General features: G+C 44.9%; 1 protein-coding gene across 1 annotated transcript in view; it reads left to right on the plus strand.

The window, feature by feature from the left end:
* PYROXD2 (pyridine nucleotide-disulphide oxidoreductase domain 2) overlaps positions 1–27,617 on the plus strand; it is a 55,872-nt gene that overhangs the window by 26,754 nt on the left and 1,501 nt on the right. Inside the window, exons 10-15 of the mRNA XM_083149568.1 lie at positions 563–697; positions 3,204–3,276; positions 7,153–7,309; positions 9,005–9,159; positions 12,901–13,007; positions 15,360–15,480. Of these exons, the coding sequence (XP_083005694.1) occupies positions 563–697; positions 3,204–3,276; positions 7,153–7,309; positions 9,005–9,159; positions 12,901–13,007; positions 15,360–15,480 (748 nt within the window). The remainder of the gene's footprint in view (positions 1–562; positions 698–3,203; positions 3,277–7,152; positions 7,310–9,004; positions 9,160–12,900; positions 13,008–15,359; positions 15,481–27,617) is intronic.

A 27,617-nucleotide genomic window follows, 5' to 3' on the forward strand; every position in this document is an offset into this window, starting at 1 on the left:
GACTATATAAAACCGGACCCGGTCTAAACGCTGGACCAGACATCAAAATCTGTAGTCCGGGGCTTGTAGTGTCCAGTCCGGGGGGGTGTCTTGTCCAGGGGGGTTCCTGTGATAGCTATCATTAGGGACATGGGGAAGGGGAGATTACAGCCTCCCCGTGTGGTCCGGACCGCCAGGTTTTTGCTACATGCCTGGACCATACAGGGAGGCTTTATTCTCCCCTTCCTCCTCTACCTGGTGACAGGTGTCACAGGCAGCCCCCCCAGAGAGGACAACCCCGGACAGGACACCCCCTGGACCGGACGCTACAAGCTCCGAACTGCAGATTTTGATGTCCAGTCCGGGGGTCTTGTCCTGATCCGGTTTTTACCCATACCCCATGTGCCCACTTACATCTCTCACAGAGCACAGCCCTGTACCCACTTACATCTCCGACACAGCATAGCCCTGTACCCACTTTCATCACCCACAGAGCACAGCCCTGCGCCCACTTCCATCTACCACAGAGCACAGCCCTGCACCCTTTATATAATTGTATGAAATATCTATTGTTTGCTTATAGGCCGTAGCAAATATCCTAGTGGACGGTAGCGGGAATGCTAATGGCGTCGTGCTGGACGATGGTACAGAAGTACACAGCAAGCTGGTCCTGTCCAATGCATCACCTCATCACACATTTCTGAAACTGGTCCCAGAGGTAAGATAGTATACAAGACAGTACTGTATCTCGCACAGGACACTTATTAGAGAAACCAAATATTAGAGAAACCAGCTATGTAATACATTATTGTCACGTTGAAAAATAACAATAATAAAGAAGTTGACCTAGCAGATAATACGCATCTACAGCTGCTGCCCCCTAGGGTATGGTGCTATATGTTTGCCTAAAAGAGCAGGTTATTGCATGTCTCAGTGGAGCGAAGTGTAAGACTACTGCCTCCCACTGTGGCTCTCTAACGCAGTCTCAAGATGCTCTGCAGATGCTCATTAGTAGTCTCGGTGGCCATCTTGGTACAGGTAATGAGGCTTCCCTGGAGGAGTAGCAGCATACCCATGAGGCCATGCCCTTTTTCACACTATGGGGGAAATTTACTAAAGGAAATTTGTAAAAAAAATAGGTGTATTTGTATCCAGAAATACACTTTTTTTTGACATTTACTATCCCGAAAATACGGCAATTAGTAGTCGTATTGGTGTGCTATTAATACGAATACGAATTGCCGTATTTTCGGGATAGTAAATGTCAAAAATAAGTGTATTTCTGGATACAAATACACCTATTTTTTACAAATTTCCTTTAGAAAATTTCCCCCTATGTATGTTCCCACACCAGGTGTCACCGCAGATGGATGTAGGAAATAGAGGCCCCTCAGCAATACATGGGGGGAGGGGGTGATACTAAATATTTGCAGTTACCCCCCCAAAACAGCTATAAATAAAAATACCCAAATATCTATATGTATAAAAGGCTAACTACTCCTCACCTCTATGACGTGAAGTTCCACTCGAGGCTAATCAATGGACCAAATTATTCCTTTGCAGTGGCGGCTTGTACCTTCTTGGGGGAGGGGGCTCCCCCTGTTGCCGCTGCTGCATAGACCCACGCTTGGTGACAGGCAGGTCAGACATCCAATAGGAAGTCCCTGCTAGTCACAGTGAAGCCAGTGCAGTCTCACAGACCACATCTGGATTCACTACAGTGGTGGATTTTTCCTGGGGGGCTGCAGCCCTGAAGCCCATAGGTAAAAACCACCACTGCTCCTTTGTGTGCTAAAAGATGCCATAAGAGAAAGTGAAAGCCATTTTGGCAGGGACACTGGTCTGTTTCAAAGATATGGAGAGAGGGAGCTGTGAAGACGAAGGTTGGAGGTAGGAGCAGATAGGGACTGTCACAGCTCAAAGTAAAAGTAGAAACAATCACAGCTCAAAGTACATTGCAGAAGCCATTATATTGACTGTTAACCAGTTTAATGATAAACGGGCCCCTGTAAGAGCACCGTCGCCCACTTTCTACAGAATATTATAACGATAACAGAGAAAAATAGCTTGCAATAAACACCGATGACTTTTAGCTAGAGAGAAGCCATTTCTCACCAGCAGGTGGAAATAAAGCATTTCCACTAATCATCGTGTATTGGATTTGTGTTTATTACTCCGGTCTGTTCTAAAGCAAGGAAGGGAAATATTGTAGGTAAGTGTCATTTTATTTAACGGAATAATATAGGGTCAAAACTCTGAATTGTGCCCCGAGCAGATTTCCCTCCAGGGAGCGCCATATACAGCTTCTGTGTTCAGTCTATTGCTTTGGCCTCGGTGATAATGATGTTATTAGAGGTTTCACTTGTTGAATAATGAGAACATTATCTGTCATAGGAACTTTCTCCTTATACATTGCCTCAAAGACCAACGACAAATCGGTTCTCTGGGGATGTGGGCAGATGTGACCGGTGCTGTTTGTCTGTGACACTGGCTAGATTGCATCTAGGGTTGCCAATCCCAGAGCATTTTTTCAATCCTGGAATTCGGGATTGAAAAATGCCCGATCCCGGGATTGGCTTCCCTAATTAAAAAACCCGCCCCGGCCACCCCGTATATTTACTTACAGGTGCGGTGCGGCCGGGAGGGTGGTCGGTGAAGCTGGGAGGGTGGGCGGCTGATTGATGCCGGGACTCGGCGGGCGGGTGAGCAGCCAGCAGCAGGAGCCGGGCAGGATCCAGGAGCCAGTCAGGCAGGATCCAGGAGCCAGTCAGGCGGGTGGGCGGACGATGATGTCATGCTGGACGCGTCTGTGCAGCTGCTTGATCTGCGCAGCATGACCTCTGGCCTCATCACGCTGCGCAGAGCCATACTGCCGGGTAAGGGAAAAGCTGGGCAGCGTCTAAGCGTGTTGCCCGGCATTAGACTGTGCATGCACAGTCTAATCCCGGGATTGGAACCTCCAATCCCGGGATTGAAATCCCGGCGTTTTAGGGGCCAAATCCCAGGATCCCGCAGATCCCGCAGATCCCGATCCCGGGTTTGGCCACCCTAATTGCATCTTTATTCAGTTATGAACATTTAACAAACCCAAATAATACTGTGCCTGTGTTCTATTTTTTATAAATATCTATCTGTCTGTCTGTGTGTGTGTGTGTGTGTGTGTGTGTGTGTGTGTGTGTGTATGTTATTACGTGGTGACTTATTTACTGTGTTATTATCCCTAGGAGCAATTGCCTGAGGACTTTAGAACAATGATCTCACAGTTTGACGCCAGGTCCCCCGTTACCAAGATAAATGGTAGGTTCTCTAAGACTCAATTATGCCATTTAGCTAAATGAAAGAAAATATATTTACGCTCCAGCTAATGATCTAATCCAGGGCATGGGGAAAATGTGTATGCATGGTTTGATACTTAGGGCCTAATTCAGGTTGGCTCAAGCTGCGAACGACCGACAAACCCCCCCACCCCCGCCGCTGATTCCCCTCGGTAACATGCCTCCGCTGCACAAATCATGGGGATGAAAAATCAAATGCTGGGCGTTCTCATGGGCGGATCTGTCCCCGCTGATTGGGCTCGTGCCTCGCTATGCTTAATGAAGTCCTGTTACTTTTTCCTTTGCCAGCCGTTGCCATGGTAATTGACAGGAAGCCAACGTCTGGGGGTGGTTACCGGCCGTTTAATGGGAGTGCTAAGAAAAACGCAGGCGCACCCAGGGAAAACACAAGTGGGCCCAAGTGTTTTAGGGGAGGGTTTGTGGCACGAGCTCCCGCCTCGATTACGCTGATTTCATTGCAGCCGGCGAGTAAGCCCATAGCAGCCAATCAGAATATGGCTATGATTTTATAGAATGTACAAGATAAATGTTAGAATCTGATTGGTCACTGGGCAGCACCTTCATAATCTTATCCTAAATCTACTATGTGTATGAACTTACCATCACAGGAATCTGGCCATGAGTGACACAGAGGTCTGGGGCGGGTAGATAGCTAGCCAATGGGAGTTGGTCGGCAGCAGATCTGGTGGAAGGCTGATCTGGTGCTGCTTTGGGTACCCAACTGGTCCTGGTTCCTGGAGGCCTTGCTGTTTACACTGGCTCCAGGGGATGTTGGACAGTATTTGGGGGTGCAGTTGGTGTTGCTGCTCCATAGGGGGAGCAGCAGCGCAGTTCAAAATTCCAATAAGGGAGTCACACCCACTGCCACCAACTGTCATTCTAAACTGACTCACTGGCAGTGGGTGTGGCTCCCTTATTTGAATTTTGAACTGTGCTGTAGCCCCGCCTCTGGATCCACCACTGGACTGGTGGTTTTTGCAGAGAAGCGGTTTAGAATGAGCTCACTGTGTTATCATTATGACCCATTTGTGTTGTGTACAACTGAATGCTGGGAGCAGGCTTACGTGGCCCCGGGATGGTTCCATCCCAGAGAAGAGCTGACTATCACTTATACACCGCTTCCTAAGGGAGACCGCCAGATGTACACATTGTTGGATGTGAACGCTACAATCCATAATAACTTCATCTTCTGCAGGTTTATTTTTGTTTGTATGGAATATGCTGAGCGATAAGGCCGCTGCCAGAATATGCTGATTTTCCCAATGTCAATGCGCTTCCTCACACTATTAAAAAGTAATTATTACATTGTTTAGATCTAAATACTGAATGAGCTGTGAAAGCTACCGAGTCAGCGGTTCTGCCGACGTCGGTGCCATTTGTCTCTGATACTGTGGCTGATATGTTCCAAGGGGAATTATTTATTCCCGTGTCTTTAACATCTTCATAGGGTACCTGCTATATTCTGATAACGTACGCTTTATCCGTTATTTAGCGGTTTGCTTTGTTACCGACGCATCTGTTTGGACTAAACCTTTAACCCTTCATTACCAGGGCGGATCTGTACCCACATTGGCGCAACTTTCATTTCTGTGTTGGAAGTAAACATCCTTCTCGTCAATGTATTAGTTATCAGTCACAGGTGACCGCAGTCATACATTGGAGCAGTGCACCTGTAGGATGGGGTCATGTTGGAGGATGGGGTCATGTAGTGGGAATAACTTTGGGGCCGATTCAGCCCCGCTCCTATGAGGCAAAATTCGGCCCCTTCCTCGAGTTTCAGGGTCTGCGCATATGCATGCTCAAACCCTATTCGCTCCAGGAGGGGCGTTAATGGTGGCGAGCAGTCAGCGGCATCCCCATATAAACGCTGCTCATTCCCCTTCTCGGGGCGGGTGGCTGACGTCACATGACGACTGCACACCACCCCCCCAAATTAGGAAATCAGCAGCCATCTCAAAAGTAGGTATTGGCTTTCTGTTCAGACCTAAGTCTGCAGAAATCATTCGATAATCAGCGACCACGATGGCGTATCGGCCGAATCGTATGTGCTGCACGGCCAATCAGAAGTGATCACATGTGACCCTGTGCTGTATTTATTAAGGACGGACAGTAATCGCTCCATCTTTCATTAAGAGCCAGATGTATTAAGCCTTGAAAAGTGATAGTAGCTGATTGGTTGGTAGTAGATCACTCTATCTGTCATTTTGCAAACACAGCCTGTAAAATGACAGTTAGGAGCTGATTGGTTATTTATCACTCTCCATTTTATCACTTTTCAAGATTAGTACATCTGGCCCTAAGTGTTCCTGGTGTGTATGGACAATATGGAATGGTCCCATAAACCAGCCCGATCAGGTGAAAAGGAAAGTGCCCAAATCGTGTATGTGCCTCACCTCCGTTCCGATGTACGGTCCCGTGCGCATTGGATCGGATCCGGAGATCACAAGTGCTGCACATAAGATTCATCTGATCCAGCAGGATCGGGCAGCGTTTGCTGGGGGTCGCATACAGTATGAAACATCATATGGTAAAGGGCCCCCAGTGGGCAGCTGCAGAGGGAACGCATGCGAGGCTGCAATACATTAGAGTCGTGCATGGGGGCCTTAAGATTATAACAGTGCCTGAAGCATGGCAAGCCATGCGAGGGTCCGCGGAACACTTATAAACAATGACCCTGTCAGCAGATCTCGACATAGACACACAAAAATATAAAAAAAAAATCTTTTTGACCTTTTCGCGCGTCGACCATTTTCATGTCAACTGTTTTGAAGTGTCAACCTAGTGATTGTTGACCAATAATGGCCAACCTATTGACTGTCGATCACATTACTGTTGACATAATAATCCATACCCATACAACAGGATGTGCAGTAGTAGTTGGGATGGGAGGGGTTAAAGATCTTACCTCTATCCCAGGCAGCAGTATGCCTCAAGGGAAAGTATGGAGGTGAGGTCCTAGAAGTTCCACAGCAGCCACTTGCATCAAGTACAACAAAGATCCTCATAGACATCCTTGATTTTTTCTGATAGGCAGACTTGGTGCCCCCCCCCCCCCCCCAGATCCTGGCGCCCTAGGCAGCTGCCTAATGGTAGAGCCGGCCCTGGGTTACTGCTTGGAAAGTATATTTGTACTGTATATAATTTGTGCTGGCCCGGGTGGGCCCTGCGCTCCAGATTTGAACCTTAGGAATGTTAGGGACTCACCTGATGAGGTCACCTGTGTGGCCAAGAAAAGGGGACCTCGGTTTTACTCCCATGTAAAATTGCAGAATTTATTATAATTGTTCTTAGGGGTTCATTGATTAAGATGGGAGTTCAATTGGACTGTTGCCCGTAGCAACTAAACAGATTGTACTTTTTTTTTAAATCTATTTAGCACCTTCAAGAATATAATCGATATAATCTGATTCTCTTTTCACTATATTTGCCAGCAATATAGGAATTGCATGTGAAAGTGTTCCCATGATATAATGCACAACTGCAAACATGAGGATGTTCCTGCGTAAGAGAAATACATATATTACAAGTCACAGTTCCATGACCGGTATACAGGTGTATGGGACTCCCGAGTGGTTCTGAATTCCATTAGGTAGAACATCATTATCATATTGGTTGGCAGCGCAGCATGCTGGCTGGCTGGCGGATACAGTATTGCCTCCAAGTTCTGCAGAGAACGTTCTAGGATCACAGTGCTAATATACAGAACAGGTTCTCTCTGATTCCTTATTCACCTCTTTAGAGACTTCCAAACTGATTTACAATTACAATGGAACCAGTGCACTCAGGCAGTTATATTTGGCTTATGTATTTACGATGGATTTTGCTTCCCCCCCCGCAGTGGCTGTGGACCGGCTGCCCAACTTCCTGTCCATACCAAATTCAGCCAATGGCAAGCCGCTGCCCCATCACCAGTGCTCCATCCATCTGAACAGTGAGACTATGCAGCTGCTGAATGAGGCCCACGAAGATGCCTGCAAGGGGCGCCCTTCTCAGCGGTACGGAGAGAGCCTCAATATTAACCTTTTCATGTGCAAAAAATATCTATTTCATATGGTGTTTTGTTCAAATAGTCCACCAGGCTGAAAGAGATGTGATTAGTGAAGGGCTTCTCCCAATACAGAATAATTTAATATGACAGAGGGTTTCTGCAGAATAAAACCATTATGGATCTTGGCATGGGCGTTACTAGCACTTGTCAGTATCCCCCCAGCGATGACAAGCAATGTTACAGTTTTAGTTCCGCGCAATGTCAGACTGGGGGCATGAAGGGCCCCCTGGGGGTAGGCATTAATAGGGGCCATGCTTGGGGGTGTGGTCAGTCTTCAGAGGGGGCGTGGCCAGCTGCCACAGTGGCTTGACCAATCATTAGAGAGTAAATCGTACGGTAATTAATATAAGTATAAGGTAACCTAGGTGTTGGAAATTGTCACCACACAAACATCTCAGAGGCACCAGTACATGTACGGGGCACAGTTCAGCCATCATCTAGGGGGACCACAAGCACGGTGTCTGTAGTCTCAAAAGGTTGACAGTCTCAAAATGTCGACATGTGAAAGGTTGACATGCCTTGGGTCGGCAGGGTCAAAATGTCGACATGAAAAAGGTTGTCACGCGAATGATCGACATGAGGGTTTTTTTTCTGTTTTTTTATGGTGTCAATGTTGAACATGGATCCCCAATTATATTCTCCCTCTGTGCCGATATTGATGGTAAAGTAAGAACAAACCGATAAAATAAAAACATGTCAACCTTTTATGTGTCTATCTTTTTCACGTCGACATTTTGACCCTGTCGACAAAATGCATGTCGACCTTTTGGGTAGACCTATTGTCTGTCTATCTAGACACTGTGCTCTATGAACCACACTCCCTCAGCAGTTCATGTTGTATTTCCTACAGTATGTAATGTATACAGTTGGGAAACTGCCATTGGCTGGGCTCTCTCCACATGGTAATATCACCTACTTGCTCCTCAGTACACCGCCAGCTTTATATAAGACAACGGGTAGTCACCACAAGATGGCAGGAGAGAAAATATAATAGAAAACTAATTGTCTTCCTACATTTGTAAAAAATAGAAAAAGGTCATCATTTTTGCAAAGAAAATGCAATTTTATAACTTCTGGGGCATGATGAGACTTGCAAGGTTATTGGTTTCATGCTGATGGGCCTATTGTTATGTAGGGCCTGGAGCTGTAGTCCCTTCATCCCCATTGTTAATCTGCCCCTGTATTTCTCTCAATGAAGCAAGTGGATTGTGATAAGCGTGAGGGGATACGGTCACTAGGTCAACGAGCAAAAAGTGTAAAACCACATGTTGACCTTCCTCACATTAACCCAATGCTTGTGTCAACCTAATGACCCTGTCAACCTAACCCATATCAACCTTCAGCCAAGTCGACATTCAAATACAAGAGGGAACCAGCATTTTCACATGCTACCTGATCACACAACGGGGGTGATTCCGATGCAAACACCTCTGCGACTGTGATAGTCACCATAGTGTACCTACAGCCTTGCGCAGAGCTGCACAATCGGTCCCCAGAGCGAATACACCGGGCACCAATTGATCCTGAAGCAGGCCCAATGTTATACAAGGAATGGATTTGGGGATGTAATTACCAGTGGAACGGTGACAGTTTGATAGAATCCCGGATCTAACAATGTAACTGCTGCATCTGCTCCTCACAGGCCGATGATAGAGCTCTGCATCCCCTCCGTTCTGGATCCTACTCTTGCCCCCTCTGGTTGCCATGTTATTTCGATCTTCTCCCAGTACACGCCATACACTCTGGCTGAGGGCAAGACCTGGAACGAAGAGGAAAAAAATAAATATGCTGACAATGGTAAGTGTCATCGCCCTGCTTTCTTGCTAAGCACACTGTTACATTTTGTGGTTGCAAAAAACAAACATCAAGTTCAGATCCTGCCCAGCAGTGTACGCGCAATTGTTAGGTAATCCATAAAAATGTTTCAGGCAGCAAGTTGCTGTTGCAGACACCCTACAGGCTAACTTCAGGTGTCATGGGGCAGCAATGGTGTTGACCCCATGGCCTTGCGCTCTACTCGGTGGTAGCAATGAAACACCTATTTACGGAGGCGGCACTCTAGGCAATGAAACACCTATTTACGGACCTGCTTGAACTATTTAAAGGATGAGAAGAGACCAGTTATTTATGTAGCGCACACCGCAGCGCTTTGCAGAGAATATTTGCCCATTCACATGGGCGTAACTTCCATAGGTGCAAGGGTTGCAGCTGCTATGGGGCCCATAGCTGAAGGGGGCCCATCTTTGCTGTCTAAGTAATATGTTTTACATACATATATCACCATCAGTTGCTAAATAGGGGGCCCTTACAAATGTTTGCTATGGGGCCTATGAATATCTAGGTACGCTTCTGCTTATTCACATCAGTCCCTGCCCCAGTGGATACAAAGTCAAGAATAGCAGCGCTTGTGAGTAATATACAAATTTATATTTTAGTTATGAATGACAATCTTTTTAAAAATTCATAAGTTTAAAAAGACAAAAATATCACTTATTTAGAAACATTAAAATAATTAAACCTGTAAAGGACATGAGAAAAATGTGTTGCAAATACTGTAGGAAGTGCTTGTTCCTATTATTATAACCGGGTCACAAATTGGGACTTTTAGCATTAGACCTCAGAGGGTGACCTCTCGGGGATACACTGGGCTTTTATTTTGGAATCTATTCTTATATCTTCATCCTTTATCACAATTATTTCCATTTCCTGGACACTTTCTACTTGCAGGTGATGGGGACTGCCATGGGAACCAGATTCACACCAAGTTATACTAATCTCTACATAGGGCAGGTTGATGACCAGCTCATGTGGGGAAGTGACTATGGCGTGCTCCTGGTCCTCTATGGCTGTTATAGAGATGATATTTTTTATTATTTGGGATGTGGATGCTGGTCCATTCATCATTCCAGAATGATCTTCTTGGAATTGACCCTTGAAGTTAAGGGCAATATGATTTATACTTCTAATTATTCTAAAGAAGTTGGCACCAACACATTATTACATTTCAGTAGTGCCCATTATCTGCCATGGATATTGAACATCCCTAAGGAACAACTGCTAAGATTAAGACGTAACCGTTCTGATCTTGAGTCTTTTCAGATACAAGCTGAACAGATGATGGAATCTTCAATATTTACTTAGAATATTGTTTGAGGAGGTAAAAATAAGAACAGAAATGGTCATTTACTACATGTGAAGTCTAAAATTAACAATGAGGAGACAAGAAGAGATATTAAACTTATATTAACTTATAATAGTTCTGAAATTAGGAGGATTACCCAAAAAAACTATGATATAATTAAACCGAACAATTTCTATATATATTTAACAATGTAAATCCTGCTTTATCTTTCGCCAAAAAAAAAAAACCTCTAGTTATTTGAAATGTGCAGAGGAACAATCTAAAAAAGACCCCCTTTAGAGAAGTAAACGCAATGCAGTAGAATTAAAGGGGTTTTACAAAAGTGTCAAAAATAGATATATTACTTGTAACTATAAACAAATCCATACTTTGACAATTACCTTGGAAGGAGAAAGGAATCCGTTTATGCTTAGGGATTTTATAAATTGTGACACAATTTATGTGATTTATATTCTATCTTGTGGCTGTAGTTTGAAAGTATATAGGCAGAGCAACATGTTCATGGAACAAAAATATTTTTAGAACATTATTTATTTGTTTGTTTGTTTACACTATTGTGATTTTTACAATGGACTGAATGTAATAGATTTCGAACATATACAACTAATAAAATGGGTAGGTGATTGCTATAGAAATCTTTGCAGGCAGGAATTTTTTTGGGATGTTTAAAAGTATCTCTATATTCCCAGGGGAAATCAGCTGAACTGAAAATAGTTTTAGTACTTTGTACTTCTAGCAGTGCTATTGGTGATTGATTTGAAAACTGTGATTGGGAACGCTTGCTCTTCATGCAACTTGCTGTATATTTGGGAAGCTTTCCTATGTAGGATACACTACCGTTCAAAAGTTTGGGGTCACTTAGAAATTTTAGAAATTTCCTTATTTTTTAAAGATTTTTTTTCAATGAAGATAACATTAAAATAATCAGAAATACACTCTATACCTTGTTAATTCGGTAAATGACTATACTAGCTGCAATCATCCGGTTTTTAAAGGAATATCTACATAGGTGTATAGGGGCCCATTTCCAGCAATTATCACTCCAGTGGTACATTGTGTTCTGCATTAGAAGACTAATGGATAACTAGAAAACCCTGAAAACCCTTGTGCAATTATGTTAGCACAGCTGAAAATGGGTTTGCTCATTAGCGAAGCTATAAAACTGGCCTTCCTTTGAGCTAGTTGAGTATCTGGAGCATCACATTTGTGGGTTTAATTAGGTTAATTGGCTCTCAACAAAATGAACCCTAGAATGAATATGTGTGTGTGTGTACATGTGGAAGGGAATATAGGCTGTAACCGCCACAGTTGGAGGGACTGATGTGAATGTTCAAAATATTATCTGTAAAGCACTGCGGAATATTTGTGCACTACAGATGGAGCGGCTCCTGGTGCGGTAAGCACCACCCACGCCAAGGGAATGTGGAGTATGCGTCAGAGACTCTCACATGCCCCAATCGCTGCAATGGATGCGCAAACGTCCACGATTGCTATCGCACCAGCCGCCAGATCCTGGGGGATGGCGATGCTCCAGCAATACCATCTGTCAGAGGCGTAACTAGACATACGTAGGCCCTATAGCAAAGATCTCTAAGGGCCCCCTTTTTAGCAACTGATGGTGACAAATGTATGTAAAACATATTACTTAGACAGTAAAGATGGGCCCCCTTCAGCTCTGGGCCCCATAGCAGCTGCACCCCTTGCACATATGGTAGTTACGCCCTTGCCATCTGTATATAAATAACTAGTAATTTATTTATTTACAGTTTATTTATTTAGTTTCTTATATTGTTTAGCAGATTCCGTCGCACTTTACAATAAACAGTGATAAAACAAACTGGGTAGTAACAAACCGACATAGAGGTAGGAGGGCCTTGCTCGCAATCTTACAATCTATAGGGATAAAAGGAGGGATACATTAGGATAGGATTCTGTAGCACGGCAGTCCCACCAGACTGCAAGACAGACAGTACTGATGGGATGTAATTCTATATGGTCAGAAATAATAATAAATAAATCAAATACCTCTCTCTTATAGACCTAGAAAGTGATGTTTGGAAGCGAGGGGTTAACCTAACTGCAAATAAATCTGACAATGCTGGGCGATTGTCAGTGGAAGTATTATTAGAGGAACAAATGTTTAACCATGCGATGAGAAGGAAGATAGCGGAGATTTGCCCGGACCTCCCTCGCTACATAGTAATACATTTGATCTATATGTGTAATTTTACACTGGATGAATAACACTTTATTGTGTTTGATGGCTGTTTTGGGCCGCTGTGCAGGATCTTAGAACAGCGTGTCATTTTCTAATCTGTATGTTTTTCTTCCCCACAAATGAAGCCTACTAAGAAAACAATTTGTGTCAATATTATTTTCTTTTCTTTTTTCTTAAGTGTTCGGCTGGATAGAAAAATACGCTCCTGGTTTCCAGGCGTCGGTGATAGGCAGAGACGTCCTCACACCACCAGATCTGGAAAAGCTGTTCGGCCTCCCAGGAGGAGTACGTAGATTCTGTTTATTTTTTTTTTAGCAACCCTTGAGCCGGCAATAGTCTATTAAAGCGGAATTCTTCCGTTCGCAATTATGAGAACACTACTACATGATATTCCCAGTATTATGAGTTGTATTGTAATTAGTAGTCATTAGCGAAATTACTTGTTATAGCCATTAAATTGCAGACATCAGCATAATTATTTAATGGCAACTTGCATATTTTCTTTATTGTTTTCAATTTAAAATAAATTAAAGTCATTATTACGCTCATTTGTGTTTTTTGACGACTGAACGATATCACAGCTTCGACTCTATAACTCATGTATAAAGATTTTATGACCTTGGATGACTAACTACAGTAGGCGTTGTACTGTAGCTGTGCCAGAAACGCTAGGACCGTATGGTGACTTAAGTCCACCATGTACTACTGATGGGTAGCCATGCAAACTTGCATGCAACATCCCACCAACTCACCCGGCAGCTCTCGCGTGGCTGGACAACATATGATACATGGTGGACCTTATTCTGGTTGACTCGGCAGAGCTGCAAATCATTAAAACGCTGCCCGCACAAAAGCCCCCCCCTCTTCGCACGCGGGGGGGAAAATCATTTGATGGTCGATGGCATCGAATGATTTTGCAAGTGCTCGCAGATCTAAGACACCTCTCTGGTATCCTAGATCTGCAGGTTCCTGTTACCATGGGAACGCCTAGCATTTTAATGGGAACGCCTGTGAAATGCTGAGTGTTACCATGGGCGCGAACTCAGGCCGCCGCCCCCCACCCGCACTGCTGTGTGCAAGCGGCCGGCGAATAATCAATTCGCTGCGCCTGCTCTCACAAAGAGGCTGCACATTCGCATTGCTACTTATGTACATGCACAGTCTCTAAAAATGTGCGAACACGCAGGGCAGCAAATCAAGTAGAATCACCTCCTGTATGTGGTTCATAATTGCCCCAGCAGTTATTAGGCTGTATAGTCATTTAGTAAAACTCAGTGAAAAGAGTTCTGCAGATGAAGCAATAGATGTATATACTAAATAAATACTTGAATAACACAAATAAACATTAGAAGTCACCTGGCACCAATTAAGTGTTGCACATGTTTGAAAACCCATGCAGTTCCTCTTCCCTGCCTGGGGTGTCGCTGTAGTGCTTCTAGCACAGTGTGGTTGGAATATAAGCACTGGTATGCAAACCAGACCTGTGTTAGAAACACCACAGCAGACAGCGACACCCCAGGCAGGGAAGAGGAACTGCATGGGCTTTCAAGTATGGCGGGTGCTAGAATGAACACTACCTTTCAGGTAGGTATTACCGAAAAACCTCAAAGGGTATAGAAAACAAGCCAGAATATATAAGAACGCACTGCCATTCAGTTAGGATTAAAAGAGTATTAACTATTGCATTATTTGTACCAAATGGTCTTATCTCACTTCTGTGTGCAGATAAAAAAAAAACACTTAAATCCTTAATTTCTTACTTATAAAGGTTCAACATTTAAAAATGAATACACATTAATATACATTTATGGCATACACCGTATACTGCAATTTATACTGACATTGTGGCTCTGATAACTCAAGGGTCCCATAGACCGCCTTCTCTATAACATGATAACATTAATTTCTCATGGCCATGAGTTTTTAATAACTGAGGGGCAGATTTATTAAGCTTAGTGAAGTGATAAAGTGTCTAGTTTTTATCACCGGCCAATCAGCTCCTAGCTGTGAAGTTACAGGCTTGGTTTGAAACATAACAGGTAGGAGCTGATTGGCCGGTGATAAAACCAGACACTTTATCACTTCACCGAGCTTAATAAATCTACCCCTGAATTTATTTCCACTTATACTGTAAATGTATATTAATGTGCATTGATGTAATCATTTATAAATGTTGAATCTTTATTAGAAGCGGTGTCATCTACCTTTCTCTAGGATGGGGCTTCCACTGGCTGCGTCCTACTCCCTGCCACACGGCGCTTGTAGAATCCAGGGACTGGCACCAGGCCCGGCGCATGCATAGTATCTGAGCATGCGCATACCCCCGGGTTTTATGGGCTGCAGCATGCATTGCGAACAGGATGCAGAGTGCATCAGCTTCCTGCCCTGTCTTCATCCTGAAGCCCACACATATGAGTCAGTCCCCACTGACTTATATTTGTGAGCCTAGGAGCAATCAGTCGACAATCATGGAATGATTCCACCTGTTTTGGGCACATGTTACGTGATACGGCAGTGGCAGGGGGGCGGGGTGGGCACATGTATTTAATGCATATTCTCGTGTATGTAACTGTTATGTAAATAAATAACTTAAAACTGCTGTTCTTACAACTTCTACCTCTGTTCTTCTGTTCACAGAACATCTTCCATGGCGGTATGTCTCTGGATCAGTTATATTTTGCCCGCCCGATACCAAAATTCTCCAACTATAGGACACCAATAAGTGGTCTATATTTGTGCGGCAGTGGTGCACATCCAGGTACTATATTACTACTTTAGAATCAAACGTATTTTTGGTTGTGGTATAGCGGGTTGAAGGGGTTTAGACCGACCGGTAGAGCGGCAGTTGGACACCAGCGGCTGATCGGAGGGACCATTGCCGACGGGACTTTTTCTTGATTTTTTGGCTGCCGAATGTCAAAGGGGTCCCCGGGGACACTGTACATGTGCACAGTGTCCCCTCACATGACTCGCACACTATTCTGTTCTGACTCTATGTCCACTTGCATATTAAATAATTATGCAAGTGCACTGGCACCAAAAAATCCTGAAAAAGTCCCATCGACCAAGGTCACGCCGATTATCCACCAGTTTCTAACAAGCGTTACTGCCGCTTTAGCGGCCGCTGACTATCTTTACGTGTCTAACTAAGCCGGGTAGACTAAGTGCTACACTTATGCCATAGCACTGCCCATATGGAGAATAGCAGGCCCATATCCGTATACAAATGAACTCTGGGTCTATTCACCCAAACATGTTTTCTAGGCCACCTGTGAGTCTAGACAATGTGCCAGTTAGAAATGAATGCAGCAGGTTTGAAAACTACACCTGTGCACCAGCTAGGTGTATCCACCTTCCGGGACCAATCCAAAGACTAGGGGTGCAAAAAACCATAAAATATAGTAACAGTAAATAAAAATTACTACAAAAATATTCCAGGAAATGTGTGGGAAAGAATCAGAAGAAAGAGGTCAGAGTTGTGAAAAATGGTTTCATCCCCAACGCACCAGCCCACACCGCTCTCTCTGCAAAGCCATTTTTGGCCAAGACACAGATTGCAGTGCTAGAACACCCCTCACAAATACCAGTCCTAGCACCATGTGACTTCTTTCTTTTCTCTCAAGGCAACTTTGTAGGGAATCCATTTAGCATCAATTACTGAGGTAGAAAAGAAAATGTCGGAGCTGTTGAGACAGCTGACAGATAGTGAGCTACAGCAGCAAGGCTTTGACCAATGTAAAATAAGAATGCAGCGGTGTGTGGGTGCAGAAGGGACAGACATAGAAGGGGAACAGAGTCAAAATGTACTTGATATAAGTAAACATAGGGTGGGGCAGATAGGTCAGAGAGGAGAACCGAAAGGCTTAGGAGAGATGATATGCGGGCACAGAAAGGTCATAAGGAACATCTGACAGTAGTTGAAGAGGTAAATCTGGTAAGTGACATGGCAGCCAGGACACATTGGGGTAAAAATGACTAAGATGGGATTTCTATTTCACATGGGATGTTGCTATGGGCAACCAATCAGAATCTACTACTTATTTCGGTTGAAACAGCTGTCAGGTGTACAGCTGTCGTTGTGTGCAATCATGTTTGTACAATAAATCAACTTTTCTTCACCATCCACCCGTGTGCCGGTTCCTATCCTTCTACAACCAAGGGGAGTAAGTGCTTTTCATGTTCTAAAACTTTATGTTCCTGGCACCGGGATTTTTTTCTATTTAGAGTGCCATCCTGCAAACCAAAAGTCAATATCTACTTATTTAATTGGCACATTTTAGAACAGGGATGTCCTCAAGATCCACGTTTTCGAGACCACCTAGCTTATGCACAGGTGTAAGCCGTTACCAACTGTCACATTTTCAAATGTGCTGCATTTGTGCTGATACAGTATAGAGTGGGGGAGATTATATACACATAATGGTGAATGACAGAACAACAACAGTGCAGGAGAACAGAAGAGATAACAGATCGTTAGGCCGTTAAGTGATAATTTGTCAGTAAGTGAAATACTGTCTTTCATTTTAGTCAAAAGAATAGTAGTAGAGTGATCTGTCAGTAGGTGACACACGGCTGCCATTGTAGCCAGAAGATTACTATATAATGGTTACTATGTCACAGAGAAAATTACTGGGAGTCCGTTAGGAAGAAGATTGTTTGTGGACAAGTGCAAAGTACATAAAGGTGTTTACTCTGAAAGGCAGACACAGCATTGGTTTGTTTGTTCCCGCATTGCACGCGCTGACGTAACTGCTTATATTACCCAAAAATGTAACACTGTAGAAAAGTGGATATACCAAAATACAGAACAAACCCTATTGGCACTTGTGTTGAGCAAGTTCAAGAATTCTTCTCAGCCCTTTATGACCCATTGCATGAGTCCTGTGTATCTTATTGATGACACTGGTAAAGTAGACAAATGAGCCCCCAATTAACCCCCAAAAATTAGTATGGTCCCTTTTCTCATTTTCATTTTTTAGTACATAGTTGTAGAGTGCGTAGTAAAATAATATTTAACGCTCCAGTGATCTGGATCCAGATATTATTGGGGCATATGCAGAAATCTAATAGAATATACTCACATTTCTAATCTGTCCATACTGTACCTGCTATAGCATATTAGCAATGACTGTACTGTATATCATTATGTATGCCCAAAAGTGTACTGTGACAACTCTCTGCTAATATTCCGGTACACTGTACCCTCTGGAGAATAAAGCTGTATCTGTAGATGATTAGGTACTCTTTACCTAGAACGGCGCCCATCGCGACCATCGTATGCACTAAAAAACGGGTGCGATGTGATGTCCGCGATGGCCGCGATTTCCCGTAGGGATCACTGTTAAAAGTCAGATTGGACGCGATTTTAGTGTTAAATGCCTCAATGCCCGCGATTTTTCCATAGGAAACAATGTTAAATGGGCCACAGAGCCCTAATAGTCCCCCTGAAGTCTGAAATGGCCCCCACAATTTTTAACGGCACCCCACGATCAACGTCAACCCGAAGCGTGGCGAGCGCAGCGAGCCCGCGAGGGGCGGCGGTACGCGTCATCCGACCTTTTTTTACCCCCACTATCCACGTCGGCGTGGAGTTGAGAATAGAAGAGTGTGGCGAGCGCAGGGAGCCACCGAGCCCGAAGCGTGGCGAGCCCCGCGAGGGGACGCGGATACCTTCACAGGTAAACGCGTCCCCTCGCGGGCTTCACAGGTGTCCGCGTCGCCACGGACACCTGTGAAGCCCGCGAGGGGACGCGTATAACTGTGAAGGTATCCGCGTCCCCTTGCGGGGCTCGCTGCCCTCCCAAGCTTCGGGCTCGGTGGCTCGCTGCGCTCGCCACACTATTCTATTCTCAACTCCACGCCGACGTGGATAGTGGGGGTATGAAAAGGTCAGAGGACGCGTACCGACGCCCCTCGCGGGCTCGCTGCGCTCGCCACGCTTCGGGTTCACGTTGATCGTGGGGTGGCGTTAAAAATTGTGGGGGCCATTTAAGACTTCAGGGGGACTATTAGGGCTTTGTGGCCCATTTGACATTGTTTCCTATGTAAAAATCGCGGCCATTGAGGCATTTAACACTAAAATCGCGTCCAATCTGACTTTTAACATTGATCCCTATGGGAAAATCGCGGGCATCGCGTCGCACCCGTTTTTTATGTGCATGCGATGGCCGCGATTTTTTACCCCCGACGCCCGCGATGCTAATCGCGGGCGCCGTTCTAGGTAAAGAGTACCGATGATTACAATGACAAGTTGTGCAGGTGACGTACGCTGATCGTTGTCTGTTACTGTGGCTAAGCTGTTTTGCAGGTAACCGGTTACTAACTACCTGCAATACATCTAAGCTGACTGCTGTAGCCCATCGTACTTCACCCACAAAACTGAGCTGTTCCTGTAACCAGTGGTGGCTCCTACCTGTGAGTAGGAAGGGGGCTGCCATTGGCCACGCCACGAGTCCCCGCCGCCAGGTCTTCGCCACGAGTCCCCGCCACCAGGTCTTTGCCAGTCCCCCCTGCCAGGGTCCCGGCGCCCCGTAAAATACAGTTGTCAGGCAACAGGCCCGGCACATGCGCAGTACCTGCGGCGATACTGCGCATATGCAAAAGCCTGGCTCCTATGGGCTGTGGGTGACTGGCATGTACTGTAGGAATTAAAATAGGAAGTCGCTGCTAGTCACAGTGAAGCCACTGGCATCACTAATGCTGTGGAGGTGGTGGATTTTACCGGGGGGGGGGGGGGGGGGGGGGGGGCTGCAGTCCTGCACCCATAGGTAAAAACTGCTACTGCTTGTAACCATCTACTGCTACAGTCTTCCATCATATTGCACTGACCACACTCTGCTTTGTCATTTAACAAATCTCTATCTCTATCAACATCACACAGTATTTGAAACAGTTAAAATATTGACTTGCAACAAAACTGATTTACGCCCAGACTGCAGACTCCAGTCGGGGATTTCCAGACTCTCCAATGTGAATCTTTGTAGGCATCAGGACCAGTGTTCCCTCTAAGCTGTGCGCGCGTGCGCGCGCACACAACTGGGCGAGCGTGCGCACAGACATTACAACAGAGCGCACAAAGCAGCAGTGGTCCCTTTTTGCAGTTGTGGACTCAATTAATGAGTGTTTCACCCATTAACTACATTGTGTGCTGTGTTTTGAATGTTTAAATGTTTAATATCATTTTGAAGTAAAGTTAACACAAATGCTGAACGCCATTTTCCAGTTATATATAAGTGACGCACAAAAATTAAAATTTCCTTCCAAAGTTGCACAGCCAAAATATTTTGCCGCACACAGCCTTTGTAAAATTAGAGGGAACATTGATCAGGACCCTTCTGGGATCATATTTCTCGCCAACTCCCATATTTATCAGCACACACTCAAAGCATAAACAGAGGAACAGAGTTTGATTTCTATGTATCACACTTTGCTTTTAAAAGCAGGCTTTCCACAGCAAAACAATTAACTTTTTCAACAAGTATCATGGTCACGTTCTCTTAAATTGCCATTGCTACTATAGGAATCTGACTGTTTTGAACTTGGCAGATTCACAACAGGCTTTTTCAATTCACTACCTACTCGGGCTTTACGCAAGTGAGTCATCTTGTTGTGGATAATGTCATCTCCAAACACCGGCAGGGGAAAGACCCAGCACTAACTTGGGTCCAGCCTGTGGTCTGACTGGGGTTTCAGTCTGCTGTGACATGTCTTGAAACAGTGTTCACTTATTTATTTATTTACAGTTTCTGATATAGCGCAGCAGATTCCGTTACAGCGTCTTATATAGCGCAGTAGATTCCGTTACAGCGTCTTATATAGCGCAGTAGATTCCGTTACAGTGTCTTATATAGCACAGCAGATTCCGTTACAGTGTCTTATATAGCACAGCAGATTCCGTTACAGTTTCTTATACAGGTTGAGTATCCCGTATCCAAAATGCTCGGGACCAGGAGAATTTTGGATAACGGATTATTCCGTATTTCGGAATATTTTAATATTTTTATGATGTATTTTGAAGTATCTTGCATTTATGCTGTATAAACACATAATATACACACAAATATATTTTATTACCACATAAAATACACACAAATATATTTTAATTGTTCAAAAAACAAGGTTTCAAAACGTGAAACAAAATTTGTGTACTATCTCAGCACTGAATTTGAATGCCAAGCAATCATTGTCTTGCACATATATAGTGCCAGTTACATATCATGTCCCCAGTGATGCTGTTACAAATGTCCCCAGTGAGTTTTTAGCAAAAAAAAAAAAATTTCACTTTCTGGAAAGTCCGTATTTCGGAATAATTTGGATAACGGATATTCGGATACGGGATACTCGACCTGTATAGCGCAGCAGATTCCGTTACATTGTCTTATATAGCACAGCAGATTCCGTTACAGTTTCTTATATAGCGCAGCAGATTCCATTGCGCTTTACAATAGTAGACAGTGATAAAACAAACTGGGTAACAACAGACAGACTTGGAGGTAAGAGGGCCCTGCTGCAAGCTTACAATCTATAGGGATATAGGAGGGAAACACAAGGACAGGCGCCAGTAATAGCATAGCAGTCCCACCAAGTTACAAGTCCAGAAGGGGAGCTATATAATACATAAGTGCCTCAGAGGGTTATGCGTGTAGAACTTAAATATGATAGGCTTGCCTGAAGAGGTGAGTTTTCAGGGAACGCTTGAAAGTTCACTAGCGGTTCACTTGCGCCATTGTTTGGTGGAAAAGGGTATTATATTACCCCAATGCTTGAATTAATTCAAGCACTTCGACACACACCTCTTCATTATTGTCAACCAAGAAGGAAGGAGTAAGTATGCATTAAATCCCCAGGTAGCTGGTGATGAGTGTGATGGGGGTGGGGCTTGGAGAGAGACAGTGGGAGGAGATAAAATACCAGCCAATCAGCATCTAATTTTTGACCTAATGCTTGTGTCAACCTTCCAACCCTGTCTACGTAGCCACGCCGACCTGTTTCAGGTGAATCGTGGCTAAATTGAATCGACCCAATGACCTATACCCTTTTTGTCACCCGTTGTAAGGTGGTCATTTGGCTCCGCTTTGTCCCCCCTTGCATGCACCCAGGGTATGCGACCCACTAGCCCCCCTAGTTGAGGCCCTGGCCAGGTGTTGCCATGTTCCAAAATTACATAAGAACCACATCAATCTACAGGGCCATCCACTAATTCCATAACTGTCTATCTGAGGCCCCACGGGACGAGTATTGCTGTGTAAGTGATTGCCACTAGAAAAACACACAAAAGACTAGCACTTTTGGCTTCTTGGGCCCCCCACCCCCCCCCCCCCCTCCCCCCATTGAGGATTGATGCAACAAACTATTTCATAAGAGTGGGAACCAGAGATAACTGGAGTTCATTCTACATTTAACTGGATATTTTTTATAGCAATCTTTAAAATAAAATTTTGATAAACATTCCTGGCACGGCCACTGGGACCAGATTAGTCCCTAATTTTGGCAACCTGCATATAGTCATACTGGGGGGCAAAACATTTTTTTCTGTGTCTTAGGGGCAAACATAGGATTTTTCTGATGCTAAGTCCTGCCGCAATGCATATAAAATGCCGCAATTTGCGGGTCTACCGTAAGGGGTTAAAATTGAACAGAATGAAATCTCATCATATTGGCTCCGCCCCAGTAACCGGCAAATCACGTCAAATTACCACAAGGGCGTGGGGCTTTGTGATATCAATCCGTTTTTCTCCTCTACTGGGGGTGAGGGTTCTGGCTACTCAGAGACCTCCCCTGTGTACACTAAAGTGGCTGGCAGGGATTTATTGGCCAAAGACCCTACAGGGAAGATTCCCAGTAGGCCGGCGCACTACGAGGCCACCTGTCAGCCACTTATTATTATATTTTAGATTTTTTTTTAGCTGTGGCCCTGTCCATAATAATGGCCATGTCCCCCTACTATCTCCAGCACAAACAACCTTTGCTGGTTGGTTCGCAGAGCACCCAATGCTGCAAATTCTCATCTAAGGCGGGCGCCCATCTATATTCATTGGGACATCATTGGCCTATTTTGGCATTGGTTCCGCATACATTTGATTTTGTAACACACACGTTAGGTCATTTTTAGAGTTTTTTCCATTGCCACTTCTAGAGCCTGATTCAGCAAGGATTGCTATGCAGCATCCAATTTGCTGCTTAACGAGCCCTGAAACGCTGCCCGGCCAAACATCTGCCCCCCGCCACCAAATTCCCTCATTACCATGCGAGTGGGTGTACGCGAACACATAACCTTGCATGCGGCCAAAGGGGAGAAAAATTTCCCTCCCCTTCGGAAATAAAAGTCAATCTGATCGGACCTTTATTTACGTTGCTGTCCGCCGAAGAGGGGGTGGGCGCCGACGTCATGTGACCCTCAGCCGCCCGCCCCCGGCAGGCATCAGCCCACCTGCGTTCCCAGGGGAATGGCAGCATTTTTCATGGGGACGCACATAAAACGATGGGCGTTCCTATGGTCCAGCCCCTTTTCAGCCCCCGCCCTCCCTGCAACTGAGCGGCCCGGCAAGAGTGTAACTCACCGAAGCCGCTCAGTGCCGGGTTTTGTACATACGCAGAAACCCTGACCAATCCGCAATGGGTGGCTGGTATATAGATGTTTTAATTCTCATTTAGAATGTGAACTCAAATATGACTTTATGTATTTCTCATGTCAGTAATAACAATTACAATTCTTTTTTAACTATTATCACAATCTTCACATCATTTTATTACCTATCTATCACCCTTTTTGTTGTATAAAATAAGAGTATTTGTACGAAAACCTACCTTAAAAACAAGACTCGGTTCTCCAGAACTCCTAACCTCCCTAAATTTTGTGGATCTGAACCAAAGTGATCTGAACCAAACCCGATCTGAGTCTTCCAGCGCTCATTTAGTTAGAGGTGTGTGTCACACGGGGAGGGAGGTAGTTTGCCAATATTTATGTATGTGGCCCTTGACCCATAGATATAACTGACCACTTCTATTTTACCAGCCAGCACCATGGACAGTGGACAGTATAAAAGTACCTCAAGAGCCATTTACAAAGGATCAGAAGGAAACATTCCCAGACTACGTTTTCAATCAATCTAGTAAATAATGCAGCTGAACGAGTTAGTAATGAATAGAATGAATGGGGAACATTGTTGTGTAATAAAATGAGGCCTATAAATAGAATCCTGTTCTCTTTATACCTTAATTTAACTGTGCGTCACATGAGTATCATGAAATCAGAAATAGAAATGGTTACACTTTAAGCCATGATACTTTGCTAAAATATACCGGCCTCATTCAGAAATGGACGCAATGCCGGAACTCACTTTGTTGGGTGTCTTTGTTTTTTTTGCTACTGCACATGTGTCCCGATGGGGCACCTAAAACTACACAATAGCAATTCTGTTGCATGCACGGTGAACTGGTGAGGCAATATATAGGGCGTTGGTGGCTAACCTTGACACTCCAGATGTTGGTGAACTACACATCCCAGCATGCCCTGCTACAGTTTTGCTATTTGGCCATGCTAAAACTGATGCAGGGCATGCTGGGATGTGTAGTTCATAAACGGCTGGAGAGTCAAGGTAAGCCACAACTGTGTTACTGAGCAGTGACTGGGAGGCAGCAGCAGGGCTCAAACACATATGTCACTTCCGTCCATCTCTGACAGAAACCCAGGGCTTAGGTTGACACCTGAAATAGGTCGACATGGCTAAGGTCCACAGGGTCAGAAGGTCAAGACAAGCATGAGGTTAACAATGGGAAGGTCGACAGTCAAAAGGTCAAAAAGAGGTATACAAATTTGTTGTCCAAACTGTGTCCCCCCAGCTGTTGTGAAACTACACATCCCAGCATGCCTTTCCATAGTTTTAGCATTCCCTACTAGCAAAACTGTGGCAAGGCATGATGGGACTTGTAGTTTCACAACAGCTGGAGGGCCACTGTTATATTCTCCTACCGTGCCGTAGTGGATGTCGGCACATTTCGGCTCAAAAAAAAAAAAAAGATCTTTTGTCTGTCGGTCTTCCCATTGTCGACTTAATGCTTGTGTAGACCTTCAGTTTGCTGACTCCCAGTTTGCTTAATATAATGAGACTTGCACATGTGTACCAGACTCTGGTCTCCTGGTGACCCTGGTGCTCGGAATCTACTGTGCTGCCGGCTAGACAGGAGGGGGCCTGGGCCCCTCCTCATTTAACATGCCCCTGCACAGCAGCGATATTGGACACAGTGGGCCAGATGCACTAAGTTTCAAAAGTGATCAAATGGAGAGTGATAAACAACCAGCCAATCAGCTCCTAACTGCCATGTCACAGACTGTGTTTGACAAATGTCAGGTAGGAGTTGGTTGTTTATCACTCTCCATTTTATCACTTTTGAAGCTTAGTGCATCTGGCCCAGTGATATTGGACACAGTCTGTCTTTATTTGCTTTCTGCCATACTTGCCTACTTTTGAAAACTAGTTTCAGGGAGATTATAGTTGGTAGTAGAAATTTACACAGCTCCCCCATTGAGGGGGTGTGTCATGCTCGTCCCAAAGGGCGTGTCTAGTTCCATATATGAAGAGATTGTGAAAAGAGATTGGCACCTAGAAGCGTGGGTGTGTACTGCTATATCTAAGAGGAATCTTGTAAAATGATTTATAGCCAAATGTAGATGATCCCAAAGCAGTTAGTAAGAGATACTATACTTGGTAAAGTGCTGGGAAATGGTGCTGATGATTCAATGTAACTGTATCTATCTCTCATTCCTTTCTTCTACAAAAATTTAACAGTGTAATGTGGGCTAGGTGACATGAGGGAGATTGCTAGACTAATGAGGGGGAGAGGGAGATTGCTGCTATGTCAGGGAGTCTCCTGCAGAATGCAGGAGGGGAGGTTACTATGATGTAACAGTGTAATGTGGGCTAGGAGAAATGAGGGAGATTGCTAGACTAATGAGGGAGAGAGGTAACTGAAGGCTGGTTAGAAATGGCATTGAAGTCTTTACTCTATGTGCAAACAGGTCTTACATAGGAGGCCATACTCATACAGACAATCTGCACTTTTCCATAGGACAGGTGCTAGTTTGGTGCAACTGCTGGTGCATCTGAAAACACTACAGTATTTCAGCGGCAATGAACACCGACAGTGGGCATCTCAGTCCACTGAAAAAGGCTTAGCGTAAAGTCCTAGATGTGACTATATGGCAATGACTCCTATAGCTACAGCTGACTAAAGCCCCATACACACTAGACAATCTGCTTCGGGAGTGATACTTTCAGCGAAACTCCCGTCCGAAACTGAAATCTAAATTGCAGCGTACAAATAAAGAAGCCAGTATTTACCCTGCACAGAAACAAAATAACTCCCCCAAATCTAGCTCTCGCTGCACCTGTTACATCTTCCCCACCTGCAGTGCAGCATTGATTTGTCCATCTGCAAAAATTGCACCCTTGGTAACAAGTCTGAATCGGGCCTACAGTCTCCAACCTTAACGGGCCCTTACTAAAATTAGAGTCTGTTAGAAACTATTTATAGCTGGAAAGTGACCGTGGAAAAAAATTGCAGAGCTGTCATTATAACTGATGCATAGATTGTAACCATTGACGACCTCCCTTCAAAGCTGTGGAAGTTCTTTGTGTATCACCCTTTGATGTTTGCGCATATTTCAGATGGTAATCTTCAGAAAGCTCACAGACAACAAAGGGACATTTAGCCGCAGTATTTAAAGATGGATTTTGTTTCATATTGCGCGTATGATAAACTGTCCTTAAGCAGTGACTGTGGCTGACAGGGTACAGAAGTGTCAATCTCCAGAATCAGGAAACAATATGTGTTAGTGACCCAAACCATAGCGATGTACTGTGAGAGTGCGTCCCAGGCAGTGTTTGCTCTGCGTATATGCCGTGGAGTGTTTTCAAGTTGTCTTTTGAAGGAATCAGGTCTGGATTAGTGTAAAGGCCACGCGATTCAGGGACAACAAGCTGGGCACTTGCCGCTTTACCTCAGAATGCCACTCGGTACTTGTTTCCTAGCACGGCCACACCGATTTACATCGGGGTGGTCGTGTCGGAAAAATCGCGTTGATCGTATCGCATGCGATTTGGTCGCATGCGATGCGATCGACGCGACCGACCCGATTTTTTGATTGAATGAAATGTAAATCGGGTCCCTGGGACCCGATTTTACATTGGATTCAATGTAAAATATTCCCAACCCCCCCAAATTTAACGGCGTAAACCCCACCCCACGATAGCCGCCAACCCGAAGCGTGGCGAGCGCAGCGAGCCCGCGAGGGGCGGCGGTGCGCGTCCTCCGACCTTTTCATTCCCCTACTATCCACGTCGGCGTGGAGTTGAGAATAGAATAGTGTGGCGAGCCACCGAGCCCGAAGCGTGGCGAGCGCAGCGAGCCCCGCGAGGGGACGCGTATACCTGTGAAGTTATACGCGTCCCCACGCGGGGCTCGCTGCGCTCGCCACACTATTCTATTCTCAACTCCACGCCGACGTGGATAGTAGGGGAATGAAAAGGTCGGAGGACGCGCACCGCCGCCCCTCGCGGGCTCGCTGCGCTCGCCACGCTTCGGGTTGGCGTCTATCGTGGGGTGACGACGGGGACATCTATAATGTGAAATGGGTCATATTGGCCCATTTCACATTTTTTTACATTTTCTCACGATTTCAATGTTAAAAAATATTTTAACATTGAAGCCTATGGAAAAATCGGGGGCATCACGTCGGGACCAATGTTAATGGTCCCGACCGACGCGATGCCCCCGATATTTTACCTTTCCCGACACGATTTCAATGTTAAAATATTTTTTAACATTGAAGCCTATGGAAAAATCAGGGGCATCGCGTCGGTCGCGTCGGGACCAATGTTAATGGTCCCGACCGAC

The sequence above is a fragment of the Crinia signifera genome, chromosome 6 (assembly GCF_055691185.1).
Source record: "Crinia signifera chromosome 6, ASM5569118v1, whole genome shotgun sequence".
In the NCBI taxonomy this organism is placed as follows: domain Eukaryota; kingdom Metazoa; phylum Chordata; class Amphibia; order Anura; family Myobatrachidae; genus Crinia; species Crinia signifera.